This window comes from Crocuta crocuta, unplaced genomic scaffold (genome assembly GCF_008692635.1).
Source record: "Crocuta crocuta isolate KB4526 unplaced genomic scaffold, BGI_CrCroc_1.0 scaffold172, whole genome shotgun sequence".
In the NCBI taxonomy this organism is placed as follows: Eukaryota; Metazoa; Chordata; class Mammalia; order Carnivora; family Hyaenidae; genus Crocuta; species Crocuta crocuta.
The window spans coordinates 7,368,810-7,390,250 of record NW_027528872.1 but is presented as its reverse complement, the minus strand read 5'-3'; the positions used below and the strand labels follow the sequence as shown (position 1 = coordinate 7,390,250).

The window sequence follows — 21,441 nt, the reverse complement described above, 5'->3', positions numbered from 1 at the left end:
GTGCAGGCTTGACGCTAAAATCTGCCTAATGTTTTCTTGTCTGGCCACAACTTCACCTCCGACAAAGCAGAATCTGGAGCCTATGCTAATACAACAATAAAATATAGGATAAATTCTAGTGCGATAAAATAACGGAAAAGCAGTTTTTCAAGTATCTGCTATCTGCATACGAAAGCTAACAGTAAAGAACCCGGCTCGACTTTATACCTACTTAAATTAAAAGAAAGGTACCCGTTGTAAGACAAAAACATTTGCTATTAGAATCCACATGTAAAGGAATTTGATAACCTCAAAACAACGATTAAGGTGCCTGAGAGTGCCCGAAGAGAGCTGGGGAGTCGTGCTTCAGCACCACGGAGAGATCATAACTAGGTTTTGGTTTGTGGGTTTTTGCAGAGATGCTGATCCAAATCTCAAGATTCCAGTTAGAAAACTGAGGTAAATCTGCTTCTTTTGTCCAAATTTAGCAGTCAGTAGCACAGGGAACCTATCCTGGATAATGCTGATGCGGTTAAGAGGTGGAGGTTTTACCTCAAGGAAAAGAGTTTTCTCAGGATTGCTTTAGCAAAGGGCACATAACAGAATTCAAATTAAAACAAGCCGGTATGCGGAAACATCACAGTATTAGAACAGGAGCAAAAATTAGAACTTGAGTAACTTCACTCCCCCTTCTCATCTTTCGCATTTGAATTGTCAGATGAAACTCATTCATTCTGCGCCTTTACTGTCCTATGCAATTCTCTGGCCTTTCTGACATCTTGTAATGCAGAAGCGAATATTTAGGGGGAAACGTAGGCACAAGTGCTTGAAACCAGGGGTGGGTGAGGATTGTCTGTAGTGACTGGTGCGCATGGGAGGAAGAACTCTAATCAGTGCGAAAATTGCTGCAGCTTAGAGTCGCAAGCTATTGTTGGCTTAGCAGAAGTTCGGAGCACACGAGTGTTCACGACAGTAGCGCCCCGTCGCCCGTTTCTAGCCCCTGGGGCAGATGGGAGTGCCGGTGGAACAGAAGCCGGCCCCAGGAGCACACTTCTCCGGCTCAGGCCGCCGCCAACTCCCCCCCACCCCCACCCATCTCGAGCTCGCGCGCCTGCGCCGCCGCGCCGCCCACGGTCGCGGGCGCGTAAGCCCGCCCCCAGAGGAAGCCCATTGGCCGCTGGCTGGGGCCTGACACTGCCTCGTGCCACGGGAGGGCGCACGTGCTGGGGGCGGGAGCTGCNAATGTCAAATGGTGGAGCGGAGATGTGGCAAGGATTTGGGGAGGGCCAGAGGAAGGAGACCCCGAGACACAAGGCCTTTGGTTTGAAAGGGCAGAATGAAGACCCCTAGGAGTCCCGGGAGAGAAAGCAGCTGATAGTCCCAACTAGACCTCGGAGTTTTCTGCCCTCCCAATTTGACCATTGCGGCTCGGCTAGCTGCCGTCTTACCGCCCACCGCGCTTTGCTATCTACCATCCCTTGCTCATGCTGTGTGTGACCCCCAGGGACTGGCACATTTAGATTAGAGGACTATAAAGAGGAGTTTAAGGTACAAGGGCACCAGAAAGGCTCCTTCATTTTAGCATAATTCATCCAGATGACCTGAAAAGAATCCATTAATACCTGATACTGCAAAGGAAACAGTATTCGGGTGGTCCCTCCCTGCTAGTGGGGAGTATTGGGCTTCTTGGTGGCTTGCTTCCTAATATTGATTGAAATTTGTGTCTTTCAATAGTTTTCAAACCTCATCCACCCCCGGAAGAACCTTCGGGGTATTAGGAGTACTCCGGTCTCAAACGTAGGTGAGTGCTGTTAGATAAAGCAGATCGGTCTCAATTAATTAAAAAGCATTGCTTTCCTCAGGTTCCAGGCAGCCGAAAAACCTTCAGCTCTCATTAATTTAATACTCACGGTCCTCCACTAGGTAGTAAAAAAAGACCCTGTCTTTTTACCCACTGTCCATTGGGTGACTGTTCATGACACTGCTCACTGTGGAGTTGGTGAGAGATGCTGGGACACTACATTTCTGTTTGGTATTTATTGTTTCTTTTCCATCCTTTCAGATGGTTCTATTAATAACACGGAAGAGGATGATGAAGAAGATGTAGGTAGGAGTCAATTCATTTGCATGTAACAGCATTCTTGTATCAGTGAATCATGACTTTCACAATGTGAGTGAATAATATAATCTTAAGTGAAAAAGAACTGTCTTTTCCTCTATTTTCTTTATAAATAGTGACTATCAGAAGAAATACTAAATAGGGTGTAGGCCATATTTCTTTAGAGGGAGTTGAAATGGAATATGGGGGAATGAGGCAAGAATTTTCAGCTGGCAAGGCAAAATTAGGTCTGGTGGTAATGGATGTAGGCTTGCTTAAGGCCAGAGGTTGGTGTAACAGCAGGGCATAAGGAACTGGATCCACATGTAAAAAGGAACTCTCTGTGTTAAGTCATGGTTTCTAGAACTTTCTTTTAGGAGGAAGGTAAGAGTAGGAGCAGTTGCTTGATATACAACCACTGAATGGGAAGGAACAATTTATTAGATGTCATTTAGGAAGCTGGATTTTCTTGTGCAATATTTCCTTTTTTATTTTTGCTTTTCTAGTGGATTTGGCAGCCAATTCACTCTTGAACAAATTAATCCGGCAGTCATTAGTAGAATCCAGTCACCGAGTCGAAGTCTTACAAAAGGATCCCAGGTCTCCGCTCTACTCAGTGAAAACATTTGAAGAGCTGCGGCTGTAAGTATTTTTACTCATTTTGTGCAGGAAAATGACGGAAAGAATGTTCCAGAACAAAGTAATCTGCTAATAATAAAAACTCTCAGAATCCCCTTCATGTTCTAATATTCAGTATTAAAATGAGATGTGTACCTTTTGCATGCAATTCAAGTACAGCTCAGGAGCACCTGGGTGGCTCAGTCGCTTAAGAGTCTGACTTCGGCTCAGGTCATGACCTCACAGTTCATGGGTTCGAGCCTCGCGTTGGGCTCTGTGCTGACAGCTAGCTCAGAGCCTGGAGCCTGTCTTCAGATTCTGTGTTTTCCTCTCTCTCTAACCCTCCCCTGCTCACGCTGTCTCTATCTCTCAAAAATAAATAAAACATTAAAAAAATTTTTTAAAGTACCACTTTAAAAATAAATAAATAAAATACAGCTCAAAAAGGAGCACTAGGATACCTGAGTTGTGCAGTAAATTGAGAACATTTTGATGGTAAAATATTTTAACCTTGCTGTGCAAAGTGGGATAACTAAGCTCAACACAGCCATATTACTATTCTCCATACCATGATACAGATACAGAGACGTTGATGACTCAAATATTTTCCCTCACCTCCTTTAGATAAGTTATAAGCTGTCAAATTCCTAGTTCTATTTTGTTTCAGATGGCATTAAAAGGAATAACTTTCCCAAATGGGTTTGCATTTGCTAGGGATCTGTTAACTTGCATTAAGGAAATGTGTTTTAATGGAAAGAATTATTGATAGGAACCTGTGTAAGGGGGAAAAATCCAAAATCCCAATGCTCAGACATTTTCTTAATGGAAAGAGAAGCCTCCCTATGATTAACAGCTGGCTGCCAGTAATCTGCCAATTTACCGCATGCAAAATGTGCATGCCACCGAAGGTGGAAGTGTTCCAACTTATTTCTTTTTATTTTCTTTCTAACATCTATCATGAGACCCCAGGAAAGATGCTTAAAAAGTGCTAGCTCAGGCGTGCCTGGGTGGCTCACTCGTTAAGCGTCCATCTTCGGCTCAGGGCATGATCTCACTGCTCATGAGTTCAAGCCCACGTCGGGGTCTGTGCTGACAGCTCAGAGCCTGGAGCCTGCTTCAAACTCTGTGTCTCCCTCTCTCTCTGCCCATCCTCTGCGTTCTCTCTCTCTCTCTCTCTCTCAAAAATAAACATTAAAAGAATTTTAAATACTAGATCAGATAGATTTGATAATATTGTGCCTTCAGCTCCTAGACAGAACTGATGTAAGGATCACCTCAATAGAATTTTGTCTTCTCTGAAAATTGCTGTTAAAGCATCAAACTTTATCATTTATTAAAAAGAATTAAGCAGAGGGGTGCCTGGCTGGCTCAGTTGGTTAAGTGTTGGACTCTTGATCTCAACTTAGGTCTTGATCTCAGGGTCGTGAGTTTAAGCTCCGTGTTGGGCTCCATGCTGGGTGTGGAGCCTACTTAGAAAAAAAAAGAAGAATTAAATAGTAAACCTCAGTTTTCTGATTGTGTGGAGAATAAGACTCTCCTGGCAAATTAATATACTTCTTGTCAAACGAGTTTTTCCTTTTTTGCTGGGTTCAACTGAAAGTTCAGTGTTAGGCTCTTATTACTGTCCTCAGCCTGGGCTTATAGCATAGCTTATTATTTTAATGATAAAACTGTACAAGCATGATTGTATATGTTTGGGATTTGAGGTATAAATTGTTTATTTCTAAATACTACAGTTGCAAAGTGGCTTAATTTAAAAATGCACCTTTGGAGTTTGTGTTTCTGAGGCTGCTGACCAATCATAGGCTTTCTTTGCCTTTTTTTTTCTTTTGACAGGAAAGAAGAGTTATTAAAAGGAATCTATGCAATGGGATTTAACAGACCATCCAAAATCCAAGAGATGGCTCTTCCTATGATGCTGGCACACCCGTGAGTTTCCAGGGCAGTGCTATCCCAACTTGGTTATTTTTAGTCTCCTGTATGCAGTTTATACTCAGGCGTCTCCTCTTTTCTCCAGACCCCAGAACCTCATAGCCCAGAGCCAGTCTGGAACAGGAAAAACAGCTGCTTTTGTGTTGGCAATGCTAAGCAGAGTTAATACCTTGGAATCGTTTCCACAGGTAAGGAAAAGCTGAGGGAGAGATGGGAATGCTTGTAAATGCCAATGATATCATAGTAACGGGTGATACTACTTCAATGATGTGATGGCATTTAGAATAAATATTCTTTCATAAAATCACAGAGCATTGGGCATAGGGGCAGTGATTGGGAATGCAGGCATTATAGTTTGGCTGGTTCCAATCCCAGCCTTTTTGCTTACTAGTAGAATATCTTAGGTGAGTTAGTAGATCTTTCCATGTTTGTTTACTTGTCTGTAAAGATAACATCTGTAAAGGCGTGGATCATTCCTGACTCTGAGCACAGTGTAGAAACTGCTCATTAAGCATTGAATGCATGTGTGAATGGATGAAAGGATGGATGAATGAATGAATGAATGCCTCATAGGATTGTGATGCAGATTAAATAATGTACCTCTTTAGCACTGTGCTAGGCCTAAAGTGAGCATTCACCGCTGATGACTGTACGACTAGAGGATCACCCAGGCCACCTTCTCCTTAGCAGAGGGTGAAACTGGGGCTTGGAGAGGGAAGTGTCTCACATAAGGCCACAGATGTCAGGAGTGAGCAGGGACTGGAATAGATCTTGCCATGTACTTAGTCTGGCTTCCACTCATGGAAAGTGGTATTCTTTCCCCGTTTCTCTAACCTGTGCTCATCAGTTTGTTTGACAAGTTGAGTAACTGAGTATTGAGTGCACTCCATGCTGTCGGGAAAACAAGGGTTCTTTTGGAAGCTTATAGTTTGATTATCAGGATAAGCTGTGGCTTATGCCCAGCATTTGAAATTTTGTGCTTTTTAAGAAAAGTTCACTGAAATATATGTTCATGGTTTGATATTACAAATAAAAACTCTTCAGGAAAGGCTGTGCTTGAACACAGGTTGAGAAATGTGTGTGGAAACAATTTTTAGCACTTTAGCAATGTTTTCCTCTCCTCTGTATCACAGATTCTTAATTGATCTTAACAAATGAATTAGATATCACCAGTTTCTTCCATCAACTTCTTCACTCATCAGCCAGAAGTAGGGGGATGGAAGTAACAAAGAAAAGAATTTTAGGGACTATTCTGCCAATTGTATACAGGGGATCAAGTGGAGAGTATTCTGGAAATAGGCAGACTTAATAGCAGGTGAGAAGTTATGGGGGTCACACTCAAGCTGTGATTTGTCTTGCATTTTCTATCTTCTGGATTCCCAGCCTCCCTACACCCCACTCTCCCCCACAAAAAAGGATAACCGTTGGTTCTTTATAACTCTTTAGAGAGGAATATATAAAAGGTATTTCTCCATCCTTCAGCCTCTTCTCCCCTCCCATATTCAACATTCACCTCGGATCTGTCTGCTGCTAAATTGTGTTCAATTGAAAATATTTTAGTCAGCCCAAATCTCCAGTTTTGCACGTGTGTGTCTCCCTGTCCAAATTACTTGTATTTCAGAGTTGCACAATGGCTTGCATGAGCATTTCGACTTCCCCTTCTCTCTCGCAGTGCCTCTGTCTAGCTCCGACTTACGAACTGGCTCTGCAGACTGGTCGTGTGGTCGAACGGATGGGAAAGTTCTGTGTGGATGTTCAAGTGATGTATGCCATTCGAGGGAATCGCAGTATGTACCAGGAAGCCAGTCCTGCCTGACCTTTTAAGTCCTCGCTCTGCCACCAGCAAGCATGTTACATACCTTCTCAGCTTTCTTGTCTCTAAAGTGGGGGGCTGTGACAGCACCTGTAGCAAAGGGCAGTTACTAGAATTAAATGACCCAGTGAGGATGAAGCTCCGAGTGTGCGCCTGGCACATAAGAAGGACCCAGTACATGTTAGCTGCTCCATTTCCACAGCCTGCAAGACGATGCTTTTGTGTATTTCTTTTTTTGAAGCGCAGTCATTCTGTGCAGAACAGCTGTGACGTTAAACTTTTTCATTAAAGCATTTCATGTGCATAGCAGGAAAAAAGTCCTTAAAACACAGGTCAGAAAGTAAAAGCGAAAGTTGCTCTTCCTTGTCCTCCAAAGACCTATTTCCAGGGATAGCTAGTTTTTTTTTTTGTTCACAGACCTCTGTTGTTTGCTTTCTTTTTCAGTTCATACACATATAGCCATACATGTATGTATTTGTTTTTGTAGAGTGTGAAAACGGGAGCACTATTTTCTTAGTGTCTACAAAATTCACATGGGGACGCTGTCTGGGGACAGTTTGTAGGGTTTCTACCACTATGCCGGTGTGCTGCAGGGTGGCTTCTTAACTGACTGTGGGCAGACTCTTATAGGCAGGACTACTATTACTAAATCCTAGAAACTGAGGAATCTGTCCTAAAGCTCTGCAAGATCGAAATCTGCAGAAACCCTCAGGGTTTGCATTTGGAAAATCATCACAAAATGTCCTTTCACTGAAGAGTCCTATATCGAGTCACCCTGACTTGTGGATTCTTAGAGTCATTTGTATCACATCTGAAGGAGCCCTTCGATCCCTTTTCTCCCTAGTTCCCAGAGGAACCGATGTCACCAAACAGATTATTATCGGCACTCCTGGGACTGTCCTTGATTGGTGTTTCAAGCGAAAAGTAATCGATCTGACTAAGATCCGTGTGTTTGTCCTGGATGAAGCAGATGTGATGATTGACACACAAGGGTTCTCAGATCAAAGCATTCGTATTCAGAGGTAAGTTTCACATCCATCCTTGTTCTTCCTGGATCTTCTGTCCGGAGGGGGAGTTTGATTTGTCTGCTGCTTCTCATTGCCTTCACTGCTTAATTCTCCACTTTGTCTTTAAAGCAAATTTGGAGTTCAGTATTTTCATCAGTTCAGCGGACCATTAGACTGATGTCATTTCCCGGTTCCTTCAGTTGGTAATCTTGCCAGACTGCCCGTGTTCTCACTACTGGCCTACATTTGGAACTCATGTGGTGGGATGGCACCAAACTGGGCCAATAAGTTCTCTATTAGAGCAAAAGTCCAAAGAGAATTTATTAAAACTTAATAAGGCTGTGGTGAGGATAACTGCTGGGGGTAGTGAACACAGTCTCCTGGGATTGGAAACCATGTGGTCTAGTCCTGACTTTGCCTCTCATTTGTTGTTACTTGACAAATCCTTTTGTTTTCCTGGGCCTTTCTCTCAGGATCACCCAAGGGCCTTAAAATCACAAATTACCAGGCCTAACCTGAGACTCATTGATTCAGAATTTCTGGGAATGGGCTCTAGCAATCTGTATCACTGGTTTTTATTTTTTTATTTTTATTATTAATTTTTTTAAATGTTTATTTTTGAGAGACAAAGAGACAGACTGTGAGCAGGGGAGGGACAGAGAGAGAGGGAGACACAGAATCTGAAGCAGGCTCCAGCCTCTGAGCTAGCTGTCAGCACAGAGCCTGATGAGGGGATTGAACCCACGAACTGTGAGATCATGCCCTGAGCCGAAGGTGGATGTTTAACCAACTGAGCCACGCAGGTGCCCCATGTATCACTGGTTTTTAGAGGAAGCGTTTATGCACTCAGTATTAAACTCATATAGTACTGAAAGCCCAGTCATGAAAAACAGTGACCTCCTACCCTAGCCTGTAGAGAATATGCCTGTGTTCTGGTATTACCCTCATATCTTTAAATAACATGCTCACTATTTCTTAATGTGTCATTGTCTGCTGCCTACCTAGTAGAGGAGGTGGGGATTCTTCTCTTTTGTACAGCCACCCTCTCCTACCCTCCTGTCCCCTCTGTCACCTCTCTGTGGTTGGTTACATCATGAGAGTTGGTTATGTTAATAGTGATATTATTAAGACATACAAATACTGCTCACTGTTGTGCAGGATATTACTATAATTGTTTCCTCCAGGATTTAATAATTGCCTGTTTTCCTTTGTTTGGTTAGTATCACTCTGTGGGGATCTTTACGTTTTCTCTGCCTATTTCATCATATGTGTCATATGTCAGTGGCGTCTCCAGAAAGGCCAATACACTTAAAAACTCCGTCTCTGTCTTGTTTTCCCAGAAGCCCTCCCAGGCACCCGCTCTCCAGTTTCAGTCCAGACTTGGTGGTCCAGCAGTCTCTCTGGGTCTTCCTGGCCCTGATTTACAGTTTGGAATCTACTGTTTTCTGGGTCCCTTTTCTTGGTTGACAGTCAGTTTATTCAGTACGCTGGAGGAGTATATTCTCTAATGGGTTCCTAGAAAAGGATGTCAGGAAGTTTACTTTTCATCCCCCACATGTTGAAAATGTCTTTATTGTGCCTATAAATCTGATCTTTCGATTGATAGTTTGCTTGGAGGTGGAGTCCAAGTTGAAAAAAATTCTCCCTATAAATTCAGAGTCACTGTTGAAAACAGAAATTTTTTAAATACTATAATTCCCTCAGTTCCAGTGTTGTTGTTGACATTTAATGTCATTCTGATACCCAAACTCTCGTACGTGATCTGTTTTTTCTCTGTAATAGCTTTTGGAATCTTCTTTCTCCATAGTATTCTGAAACTTGACAATCATATGTGTTTGTTTGGGTCCTTTTTTGCTCGTTCATTGTTCTAGACACACAGTACACTCACCTTGTTCATTTTTAAAACTTGTGCCTGCCAGATCTGGGAAAATTTCTTAGGTTATTTTTTTCTGTACATTGACTAACTTTTTAGAGAGCAGGACACAGTCATGCCAGACCCAAAAAATTATATATATATACACATATATATGTATATATATGTGTATATATATGTATATATGAATATAACATAGAAGAAATAGTCATACACGTGTGTTATTAACATAAAAATGTGGGAAGTAATGTTTCTTTAAAATTGCATGTTCTATATTTTTTGTTACATAAATGCTATTATTTAAAGAAAAACAACAGAACTTGTTAAGTGGCTATTAATCATAATTATCAATAGAACTAATTAAATGAATAGTATGTATGAGAAAGATATAATGGTATTTTGTCACTTTTGACATAGTAATTTTCATCATTTTTATGAATGATGATTCATAAAATAAATGAAATAAAATTCATCATAATTATTTTCATCATTTAAAATTCTTTAATGGATGCTTAAATTATGTAAGATATATTGTTGTATGCTTTTAAGAGACTTAAATATAAGACTTTTTACAGGGAGAATGTCAACACAATAGGACTAATCAAACAGCTGTTACCTGTGTTTAAAGACAAAACCAGCAATGACCTATTTGTTTTTTGTTTTGTTTTGTTTTTTTGGTCTCATGGTGCATGCAGTAGGCTATTTCTACTCTTTCCCTTTCCTCTTTCAGTAATACTTCTCTGAAATACCTGCAGCCTTCTTTCCTTATATGTGGTGATAAAACTGAATACAGTCAAATATAAAATTCATTTTGACTTGCAGCTCTGCTCGTATCAAACCCACACCAATTCTTGGTATTAGTCCAGTGTGATGTCCTCCTAACAAAAGCGTTTAAAGGGTGCCTGGGTGGCTCAGTCCGTTAAGCATTCGATTTCAGCTCAGGTCATGATCTCACTGTCCAGGAGTTCAAACCCCATGTCGGGCTCTCTGCTGACAGCTTGGAGCCTGGAGTCTGCTTCGGATTCTATGTCTCCCTCTCTTCTCTGTTCCTACCCCATTCTCACTCTGTTTCTTTCTCAAAATAAAAAAAGATTAAAAAATAATAAAAAAAATTAAAACATTAAAAATAAAGTATTTAAATATGAACTACTAAGGGTTTACTGCCTAGCAACAGTAGGTTTTTAAACATGCAAGAAATCAGGTCCAGCGTTCTAAAAGCATCCATATCCACTATATCTGCAGGCTTGTTTTGTAAACAAGCTGTTTGCCATTCAAATGCTTCTCATTTATAAAATCCACCACTTAGGTTATCCATGTCTAAAATGTTCATCATTTTTAAACACTCTGAAGTCCATTAGATAGCATTGTGATTCTCAGGGAAATGGTTGTGAAGCACAGAGCAGATTTAAGCCTGTGAAAATCAAAGATGGATTCTGAGTAAGTGACAGTTTTTAGCAAAGAAGCAAGAAACTCTTGTTCAACTTAGCTCCCCTTTTCTGCTGACGTTCTTGAGTTCTGCAGCAGCCTTATTTCTTTAAAAATAGTAATTTTTTTTCTTGTTATGAGTCTTAGCTGTAAGCTGTAGATCACACCAGACAGATCAGGTGCAAGCAGGCCCTCCTTTTCTCTGTATCCCTTATGGACACTTCACAGGGCATCACACAGCATATCATTTCTGTTTTCCTGTAATCCTTTTCTCCATTCCTATATTCAGCATATTTTCAAGTTAGAGAAGAACATTCTTTTTGTCTCACACTTGGAAGATACGATTTTATAACTGACATTTTAACTCTTTTCCATGGCCAGCAGCAGTGATCAGCATCTTCTAGACATATGCCCAAGGTGACTCTCTTCTTCCGCTAACATACAGTTAAAAATGTACTAAATGCCTCTGCAAGTTTTAAGGAAACTAAAAAGTAACCAAAAACTTTGGTAACGAAAGCTCAGCATCACAGTTAAGCAAATTATATGCCTTTTATAAGTGCGGTGCACAAAATGTGCAGGATATAATTTAGCTAACAAGATCTTTTTGTTTTCTTTGATAAGTTGATAGACCCAGTGGAATCTGCCAGAATTTACATTTGCACTGTCTGCAGCATATGCAGACAGTTGAGCGAAAGCTAGTTTGTATTGGGTAGGATATCAACAATCTTCAGTTTAGATTTTCTGTGACTTCTTAAAACTTTATAGAAGTCAAGGAGATGTTTTGAACTCCCATTTTTCAAGTCCGAGTACCTAAGAGATAGAGGGAATATATTTCTTGTTACTGTGATTTGACATATCCCCTGGTATAGTGTAGACAGCGTGATCATTGGTAAGGTCTTATAGAATTAGCTGTACCCTGAAAGTAGTAAGGCATCTGTGGTCAAAATGTCTCCATTTGTTCACTCAGAGGACATTTTACTTGCAACCTCTAAATCAGGAAATTCAGCTTTCCTCCATTTCAGAGAGCTATCCAGGGAGGGACACAATAATGTATATCCATTTGTATGCTATGGCCGAATAATTCAGCGTTCACTGTTTCCAGCTGAGCACTGGTGTGCTTTNGTAAGGCATCTGTGGTCAAAATGTCTCCATTTGTTCACTCAGAGGACATTTTACTTGCAACCTCTAAATCAGGAAATGTAACTTTCCTCCATTTCAGAGAGCTATCCAGGGAGGGACACAATAATGTATATCCATTTGTATGCTATGGCCAAATAATTCAGCGTTCACTGTTTCCAGCTGAGTTAAAAAAGTTAAAATAGCTTTGAATTTAGAAATGTTGCCTGTCTCCTTCTGAATTTGTGATATTCGGTGTCCATATATGCTTTTCCCATCCCCTTCTCCACCATGCCTTGCCCCCAGTTCTCCCCTTCATGTGGTGCAGTTGCTTAGTTGCTCAGTTTTTGGTATTTACCTCTTTAACCCAGTTGAATGTGTCCTTCCATCTGTCATTAAGACAATCATTGAGCTGCCTTTTTCTGTCTTGTCTGGTTCATCCTGGTGTTCTGTTTCTTTTCCATAACTTCTTTTTCTTGTTTCTTGCAGTATGCTGCTGTTATCTCTCTGAGGATGCTAATTATAGTATTTAAAAGTTTCTTCTGTTCTCAACATTGGCTCTGAATTACCTAAGTTTCTTTTTTTGTTTTTTGCTATAGTTTCTGCCTTTGGCGGTGGACCTTTTCCGCCTTGAATCTGGTGGTACATGGTCAGCCTTTCATAATCTAAGATTGGGAACCAAGAAGCTTATTGACAGCTCCAGGTGCATGGCTGGGGCTTGTGACTTGGGCAGCTTCCCTCTAGGATGGTCATTATCCGCAGGTTGTTAGAACTGTGGGGTGTTTCTCATCCCCTCCCTAGCAGGCGTACACTTGGTTGCTGGCCTTCTGGGAGCAGGCCACAGAGTGGGCTGCATATTCTCATGCGCATATTTCCACCCATTCCTTATTTTCAGCTGTCTGTTTTACCCTTACCTTCTACTAAGGCTGGTATCCCCAAGTCTGGGGTTTCTGCACAGAATAAACCTCTGGTCTTCTACTTGCACATGTTCAGCTGCCTGAAGTAAGGTGGGGTCCAGCTGCTCCTCGCACATTTTCAGACAGCCTTCCTATTTAAAATACTTTTGGCCAAAGATCAAGCAAGGCTCCCTTCTTGCCATCCCTTACCGCTAAGTTGGTATGTTTATATATAACCGAGAATGAAAGGTTTGGTAGTCGAAAAGGGCTTTCTATGCAAGAGAATATTGGGACGCCTGGGTGGCTCAGTTGGTTAAGCGTCTGACTTTGACTCAGGTCATGATCACACAGTTTGTGAGTTCGAGCCCTGTCTCAGGCTCTGTGCTGAGAGCCTGGAGCCTGCTTCAGATTCTGTCCCCTTCTCTCTCTCTGCCTCACCCCGGCTCACTCTCTCTCTCTCTCTCTCTCTCTTTAAAAAATAAATAAAATTTTTTAAAAAAGAGAATATTAAATAATAATTAGAGCATTTATGTTGGCTGTTCACACCTCCGTTGTTGATGTTCTTCCTTTTGCTTAAAAAAGATTAAATTGCAGTATTGTCCAATAGAAAGATAATGTAAACCATGTGTGTAATTTAAAATTTTCTTGGGGCGCCTGAGTGGCTCAGTTGATTAAATGTCCGGCTTCAGCTTGGGTCATGATCTCACGGTTCATGTGTTCAAGCCCCGCATCGGGCTCTGTGCTGACAACTAGCTCAGAGCCTGGAGCCTGCTTCGGATTCTGTGTCTCCCTCTCTCTCTGGCCCTCCCCTGCTCATGCTGTCTCTATCTCTCTCTCAAAAATAAAACAAAATATTTTTTAAAAAATAAATAAAATTTTCTAATAGCTGCATTAGAAAAAAACAGCTGAAGTTCAGGTTATATTTTATTTAACCCAGCATATCAAAAATAGCATTTCAACAAGGAGTCAATTTAATCAATATGAAAGTCATTAATGAAATAGTTCACATTCTGTTTCTCCCACAAAGTCTTCAGAATCCAGGGTGGTTGCAGAACAGCCCACGTTGCCTTCCTTGTACAGCCTGGGTACATTGTCTTTTTGGAATGAAATGGCACAGGCCTTTGGATGCCAGTCCCGGTGCCATCTTTCTCCAGATGGAGAACTGTGATGCCACAGACGGCCAAGAGTCTCCCCCACTGACACGCCCGGCGAAGTATTCCTCATATCTCTGACACACCCTGACACACTGCCCCTGTTTACTCTGGCCCCTGGTGCCCGCAGCTACAAGGGCTCTCTCGGGTTCTGAGAGAGTCACCGCGTTTGCAGCTCAGCCACCTTTGGCGTCACTGTTTCCATCTATAGTGCTCACGTTTTCTTGTTTATCACAGTTTCCCATCTTCCAGAAATGTATTGAAATATCTCATCCACCAATTCTTCCTCTTCTGTCTCCATGTTGTTGTAGATACATATCTTTTTATCTCTTCATGATCTTTCCGGTGGTATGTTGGGAAGCTAAGGAGGTATGCATGTACACAGTCTTCCATAGTTGCCCAGAAGTCTGTCACATCGTCACTTTAGAAAGTTCCCCAGATGACCCAGACCCCAGACTTGATGCAATACTTGGGACTCGCTGGATTCCATGATCTCTTCCACTCTCTTTTAGCATTAATGCCTTATTTTCTAGGTGCTCCGTCTTCCTCTCAAAAGCAGTGATTTCTCTCCGGTGAAATCAGATTAAATTAAAATTTATTGATGTATAAAATATGTTCAGAGAAATACACAAATCACAAGGTACAGCTGAGTGAATTATTGCAAAGAGGCTGTGTTTGTGTAGCAGTGGCCCAGACCAAGAAATAGAACTTTACCAGTACTCCAGGGGTCCCTGTGGCTCTCTTCCTGTCACGTCTTTTTTGTTTTGTTTTGTTTTTTTAATGTTTTATTTATTTCTGAGAGAGAGAGAGAGAGCGTGAGCAGGGGAGGGTCAGAGAGAGAGACACAGAATTTGAAACAGGCTCCAGACTCTGAGCTGGCTGTCAGCACAGAGCCCGACGCGGGGCTCGAACCCATGAACCGTGCGATCATGACCTGAGCCAAAGTTGGACGCTTAACCAGCTAAGCCACCCAGACCCCTCACTTTTTCTGTCACTTCTGACCACTAGTTCCATAGATTCATTTTACCCATTGTTGAACTGTATGTAAATCGGCCCTGGTTCGTTATGGGTTCAACTTATACTTTGCATGCGTAACATTTTTCTCCTTTTGTTCCCCTTTTGTGTATATCCAGGTTCTTCCNTAAGCCACCCAGACCCCTCACTTTTTCTGTCACTTCTGACCACTAGTTCCATAGATTCATTTTACCCATTGTTGAACTGTATGTAAATCGGCCCTGTGTTCGTTATGGGTTCAACTCATACTTTGCATGCGTAGCATTTTTCTCCTTTTGTTCCCCTTTTGTGTATATCCAGGTTCTTGTTCCAGAGTTAGCTGCAGCTGCGGTTCTTTTCCTCCCAAGAACTAGAACGCCTGCATTAAATGACTATNTTTTTTTTTTTAAATTTAGGCAGCTATGTCATCAAGTTGTTGTGAGAGCAAATGACTGTAATGCATGTAAAGATTTGAGCGAGATGCCTGGCAGACATGAAGCACTCTTCTTAAAGGGACTAAGGGTGTCATTACTACATTATACTTTTGTCATCACACTAGAGGTAGGCGAGCATTTTATCTCTCCTTCATGGCTGAGAAGCCAAAGCTCCTAAAAGTTGAGAGGATATGACCCTAGGAAGTACAGGGGGTGGATGAATTCCATGCCTGTTCTAAGGTTCCTCTAGGACTTGAGGGAGAGGTCTAGCAAAGTTCCTGTGCAGCCATTTCTGACTTCCCCACCGTGCCTAAGTGAGCATTGCAAACACGGCAGGTCTGCTTTGACTTGGGGTGCTGTGCTGGGTTTTGTGTTTTCATGTAGACTCGTCGAAATGCCAAGTGGTTGACTGTGGAGATGATGCAGGACGGCCACCAAGTGTCTTTGTTAAGCGGAGAGCTGACCGTGGATCAGCGAGCCTCCATCATTCAGAGGTTTCGGGATGGGAAAGAGAAAGTTCTTATAACAACCAATGTCTGTGCTCGAGGTGTGTGTGTGTGTTTGTGTATGTGTGTGTGTGTACGCATTTAAAGTCAAGTTTATTGAAGTATATAATTTATGTATGATAAAACTCATGGAATTTAAGTATACAGTGAGTTTTTTGACAAACATACAGGGTCATGTAACCGTCACTGTAATCAAAGCACAGAACACTTCCCTTCCCTCCAGAACGTCCTTATGCTCCTTTGCAGCCAGACTCTTCCTCGTATCATCTGACCCCTGGCAACTCCTGATCAGATTTCTCTCTCTACTTTTTTGTCTCTTCCAGAATGCTATAGAAATTAAATCACATATAGGTAACCATAGTGTCTGACTTCCTCCACTTGACATAATGCTTTTGAATTCATCAATGTTGTGACATATGTTAGTAGGTCAGTCTTTTTTACTGCTGAGTCTGATTCCCTTGAACGGATATACCACAATTAGTTCATTCACCAGTTGATGGACATTTGAATTATTCACAGTTTGGGGCTATTTTGAATAAATCTGTAATAAACATTCATATATAGGTCTTGTGTAGACATGTTTTCATTTCTCTTGGATAAATAAAGTAGGATTTTGGGGTCATTTGGTAAATGTATGCTTAGTTTTATAGGAAACTGTGAGACTGTCTTCCAGAGTGACTGTACCACTTTTTATTCCCACCAGCAATGTAGGAGAGTTCCAGTTGCTCTGCATCCATGCCAGCAATTAATACTGCTACTCTTTTTCATTTTAGCCATTCTAGTAGATGTGTGTGGTATCTCATTGTGTTTTTGACTCATGTTCCCTAATGACTAATGTTGGTCATCTCTGAGGTGTTTTTAATTTTAAAACTATTGACTACTTGGGAAAAAATTGGTTTTTCAGGAGACAGGCCTTCCTACGTTATTCTTCCTATACCCTTGCCTACACCCCATACTCAAACTGTGTTTCCTAATTCATTCTTAGTTTAGCAGATAGAAATGAGGACCTGCTATTCTTGTGGAGCTCAGCACTGTGGGAGAGTCGCCTGAAAAGAGATGAGGTCCCAGCCCCTCAGGAGCTCAGCATCTAGATGCTTGACTGTCTAGACCAGTGCCATCTGATAGAACTTTCTCCATTGATGTAAATGTTCTGTTCTGTACTGTCCAGGTGATAGCTAGTGAGCATATAGGGCTGCTGGGCACTTGAAATGGGGCTAGTGTGACTGAGGAATGAACTTTTAATTTGAATTAATTTAGGTTAGATAGCCATATTGAATGGCACACCTCTAGATCTTGGAGGAAAGAGGGCACCAGGAGCCAAGGAGGACAAGGATTGTGACCCAGACAGCTTTCTGGTGCTGGGGGACAGAGGCACTGGGGGATCATAGAAGTCTTCCGAGGAACGTTAGATGTGAAAGGTTTTGAAGGAAGGGTAGAATCTAATTTGACACCAATTTACAGTTTGCTTGGGAAATGGCAAGGCTGTGTGACTGGTGTTGGATTTGAATCAGGAGAGGAAGAGATGAGACTTCAGGTGGCTTGGAAATCTGGAATAGTTTGTGCTTCATCCTGTGCAGTTTGGGCAGTTGGGTCCTGAACATGGGTGTTCAGGACGTTGCCATGGTGACCGTGGTTGAGAGATTGGAGGAGGAGAGAAGAGGGGGAACCCATCTGGAGGTTGTTGTAACAGTGAGGCAAGGGATAAAACAGTCCTGGCTGGAATCATGGCTGCAACATGGAGGGCGTGGGGTCCAGTAAAGGGTGGGGCACGTGAGACTGGGGGTCCTGCCGGGGCCTTGGCACCGCAGGAGCAGAGAGGAGGCTTTGTGGGCTTGGCGAGGGCCCTGTCCACAACACACACACACACACACACACACACACACACACACGCACTTGGTACATATTGCGACTTCTGTAGAATTAGCTGCTACTGACACTCTTCAGTCTAGCTTCCTAGACACACTGCGCCAGCAAACTGCTTGACCATCACTTCAGTGACGCAAAATCAGTGGCGGCTCTGAAGTGAGAGTTTCCCAGGCAGATGTGGCTCAGGAATAGCTGTGTCCTAAGGAAATAGTCGCAGGATCCCACAGTGCCTTTTCCTCTTCTAGGGATTGATGTGAAGCAGGTCACAATTGTTGTGAACTTTGATCTCCCTGTGAACCAAGCTGAGGAGCCAGACTACGAGACGTACCTTCACCGCATAGGGCGGACGGGGCGCTTTGGGAAAAAAGGCCTGGCCTTCAACATGATTGAAGTGGATAAGCTGCCCCTGCTTATGAAGATCCAGGATCACTTTAGTAAGTAGCACCTTTCACGGTGGGAACTGTGGACCCTGCTGACGGTGACAGTCTATCATGGACCTGGCACCCAGAGGTCTAGGGTCCGTGGGGGCAGGTGCCAAGGAGTGGGCGGCTCCTAATCCACAGTGAGTGCCAGAGCTCCTGATGTGAGGCTGTCGCGCAAGTCATCCCTATATGGTAGCTAAGGAACAACTTAAAAATCAAGTGGAATTAATATGAGCTCAGGCTGTGTTATTGCCCATTATGGGCCCCAGGGCAGCCTTTCAAGTCCTATAAAGCACCATCCAAAACAAAGTAGTAAAGTCCTTTAAGATTATACTCTGTCCCCGGAGTGCCTGGTGGCTCAGTTGGTTATGCGTCCAACTCTTGGTTCGGGCTCAGATCCTGATCTCACGGTTCGTATGTTCAAGCCCCAAGTCAGGCTCTAGACTGACAATATGGAGCATACTTAGGACTCTCTCTGCCCCTCCCCCACTCGCTTGTGCTCACATGCTCTCTCAAATAAATAAACTAAAAAAAAAAAAGATAAATTCTGTCCCCAGCTTCCCCTCGTGTTTACATTTTTCCCTTCCTCTGGCCTCGTCCTACTAACTAGGATAGTCCTAAATTTTGAGATGTGCGGCCCTTCCTCCCACCCCGCATCCACACAAGGCAGCCTCTGGTAACCTGCCGGGCTCTTGGATGGGCAGCTTGCACTCTGATGGAAACTGGAAGGGTGACATAATCTCAGGTGTCCACCTCGCAGTTACCCAGGCCCCAAAGCCCATGGACATGGCTGGGGAGCAGGGGGAGAGGAACACTTGCTCAAATGACCCCGAATGTAGCTTCACCTTTTGGGGAAAATGGTACTTAACTTTTTTTCCCCCCCTTTCCTTAAATAGCTTATTGTCAAGTTGGTTTCTGNACCCCGAATGTAGCTTCACCTTTTGGGGAAAATGGTACTTAACTTTTTTTTCCCCCTTTCCTTAAATAGCTTATTGTCAAGTTGGTTTCTATATGACACCCAGTGCTCATCCCCACAAGTGTCCTCCTCCATGCCCATCACCCCCCTTCCCCTCTCCCCCATACCCATCAGTCGTCAATTTGTTCTCAACATTCAAGAGTCTCTCATGGTTTGCCACTCTCCCTCTCCCCCACTATTTCCCCCCTTCTTCTCCCCACAGTCCTCCATTAAGTTCCTCCTAATCCACCTATACGTGCAAACATATGGTATCTGTCCTTCTCTGCCTGACTTAATTCGCTCAGCATAACACCCTCAAGGTCCATCCATGTTGCTACACATGGCCAGGTTTCATTCTTTCTCATTGCCATGTAGTATTCCATTGTATAGGTAAACCATATCTTCTTGACCCATTCGTCCGTTGATGGACACTTAGGCTCTTTCCATGTTTTGGCTATTGTTGAGAGTGCTGCTATGAACATTGGGGTATATGTGCCCCTAGGCATCAGCACTCCTGTACCCCTTGGGTAAGTTCCTAACAGTGCTATTGCTGGGTCATAGGGGAGTTCTATTGTTGATTTTTTGAGGAACCTCTACACTGTTTTCCTGAGGGGCTGCACCAGTTTACATTCCCAGCAACAGTGTAGGAGGGTGCCCGTTTCTCCACATCCTCGCCAGCATCTAGAGTTCTCTGATTTGCTCATTTTAGCCACTCTGACAGGTGTGAGGTGGTATTTCAGTGTGGTTTTGATTTGTATTTCCCTGATGAGAAAAATATGGAACGCTTCACGAATTTGTGTGTAATCCTTGCGCAGGGGCCATGCTAACCTTCTCTGTATTGTTCCAATTTTAGTATATGTGCTGCTGAAGCGAGCACAATGGTACTTAACTTTTGTGGGAAGCAGTGGATGCTGTCCCTGGGGAGATGCATCGAGGTACATGTATACAGTTTGGAACACGATTTTGAAAAGTCTGCAGACAGTGTCACACATCCATGGGCCCTTCAGGGAGGTTGATTAAGCACCCTTCTGTTAGGAGAGGCAAGGAGGGATGGCAGGTGGAAAGAGCCCTTTCCATCCACCCCTGCTCCGGTTAGTTCCTTATGACTTGGGAAGTGACCTCAGCAGAGGTGCCTTAGCCCTGCTCCCTGTTGCCATACTGCACCCCCGCACCTCCCCACACACCCATTCATTCCTTCCAGAAGGGCCAGGCCTCTTCCCAGGCTCCCCTTACCTGTACTCTGGCCTTTATTCTGCCCCAAGGTATCGAGACACATATGTTCTATTGTTTGGTACACCGGATGCTACTTTAGTTAGTTTTAATTGGTTATTATGATCCTATTTCTTCCTTATCTAGTCTAAAGTATGTTCTTCTCTCAGGGCTTTCCATAAGGGGATGACAGGAACACACATCTGTGAAGGTGTCACTGTCCTCAGAAATTCAGAGCTGAGTGGAAGGAAGTTCTGTGTATGCCCCGGGCTAAGACTGCTTCTGTTCTCTTTCCTTTTAGATAGCTGTATCAAGCAGCTTGACCCCGAAGACATGGATGAGATTGAAAAGATTGAGTATTGAAGATAGAACTATTGCTTGTGAAATGTCCTAGTTTATGTGAGAATGTCCCAGTGGGTTTTGAAGGTAATTTTTTTTTCCGTTGGGGCTTTTTCAAAGTGAAACTGTTGAATATGGCAAAAGAAATGTCATGGTAGCCTTAGTCTTAAGACCTGAGGTCTTTCTGAGACCAAATTGGTGTGAAGCACGTGATCTTTTTGAATAAAAAAGCAAGATTATTTCTTACTCTAATCTTTTTGCAGGTAAACCTCTCTGTGTGGGCCCCTGGGGTGTTTGGGGAACTTGGTTTGTAGGATGGGGCAGAGCGGGCCTCTCGTGCACGTGTCACAGCGCCACGAGATGGCAGCAGAAGTCCACTGGTGCTCGGATGGGAGCTGCAGCTGCCTCGCTCCCGCGCCTTTACAGCCACCAGCGTCCATCCGCTTCCCCTCCCGGTGCAGGTGTGCTCAGCAGTGCGCGCGTGCACGTGCACACAGATGTGTGCGCACACACACGCACCCCTTAGGTTGGAGCTCAGGGTTAAACCTTCAGAAAGTAAAACAGTTTGAAGGAGAACGTTTTGCTTGTTTTTACCGCTTCATGTGATGTACTGTTTGTGAAAATATCTTCTCTGTTTGGCTTCTTAATGTCTTCAAATTAGAGCGTCCTCGCCTATTGCATAGGCTCTGGGAATGTGGCTTTATTATAGGCATTTCTTCAAAACAGCCAGTGAAGGGGGGAACCCACTCTCCTCATTAAAGAAGTAACGTTTCAGGGAGCCACAGCGTTTGACTTTTAAAAACTTGAAG

At 43.1% G+C, this 21,441-nt stretch overlaps 1 protein-coding gene and 1 non-coding gene across 2 annotated transcripts; one reads left to right on the top strand and one right to left on the bottom strand.

Annotated features, from left to right (window-relative positions):
- The first annotated feature begins 988 nt into the window (after positions 1 to 988).
- Positions 989 to 20,884, top strand: DDX25 (DEAD-box helicase 25). The gene is made up of 15 exons (XM_077756508.1): positions 989 to 1,123; positions 1,714 to 1,780; positions 2,042 to 2,086; positions 2,584 to 2,719; positions 4,532 to 4,624; positions 4,713 to 4,815; positions 6,300 to 6,414; positions 7,285 to 7,462; positions 7,577 to 7,608; positions 11,848 to 11,867; positions 12,757 to 12,863; positions 15,318 to 15,462; positions 15,720 to 15,882; positions 17,953 to 18,141; positions 20,595 to 20,884. Exons 1-15 carry the CDS (start codon positions 989 to 991, stop codon positions 20,654 to 20,656), a joined length of 1,590 nt encoding a protein of 529 aa, XP_077612634.1. The 3' UTR covers positions 20,657 to 20,884.
- On the bottom strand, positions 19,855 to 19,961 carry LOC144225421 (U6 spliceosomal RNA). The gene has a single exon (XR_013333295.1). It is a non-coding gene; the product is annotated as a U6 spliceosomal RNA (small nuclear RNA).
- Positions 20,885 to 21,441: the final 557 nt, after the last annotated feature.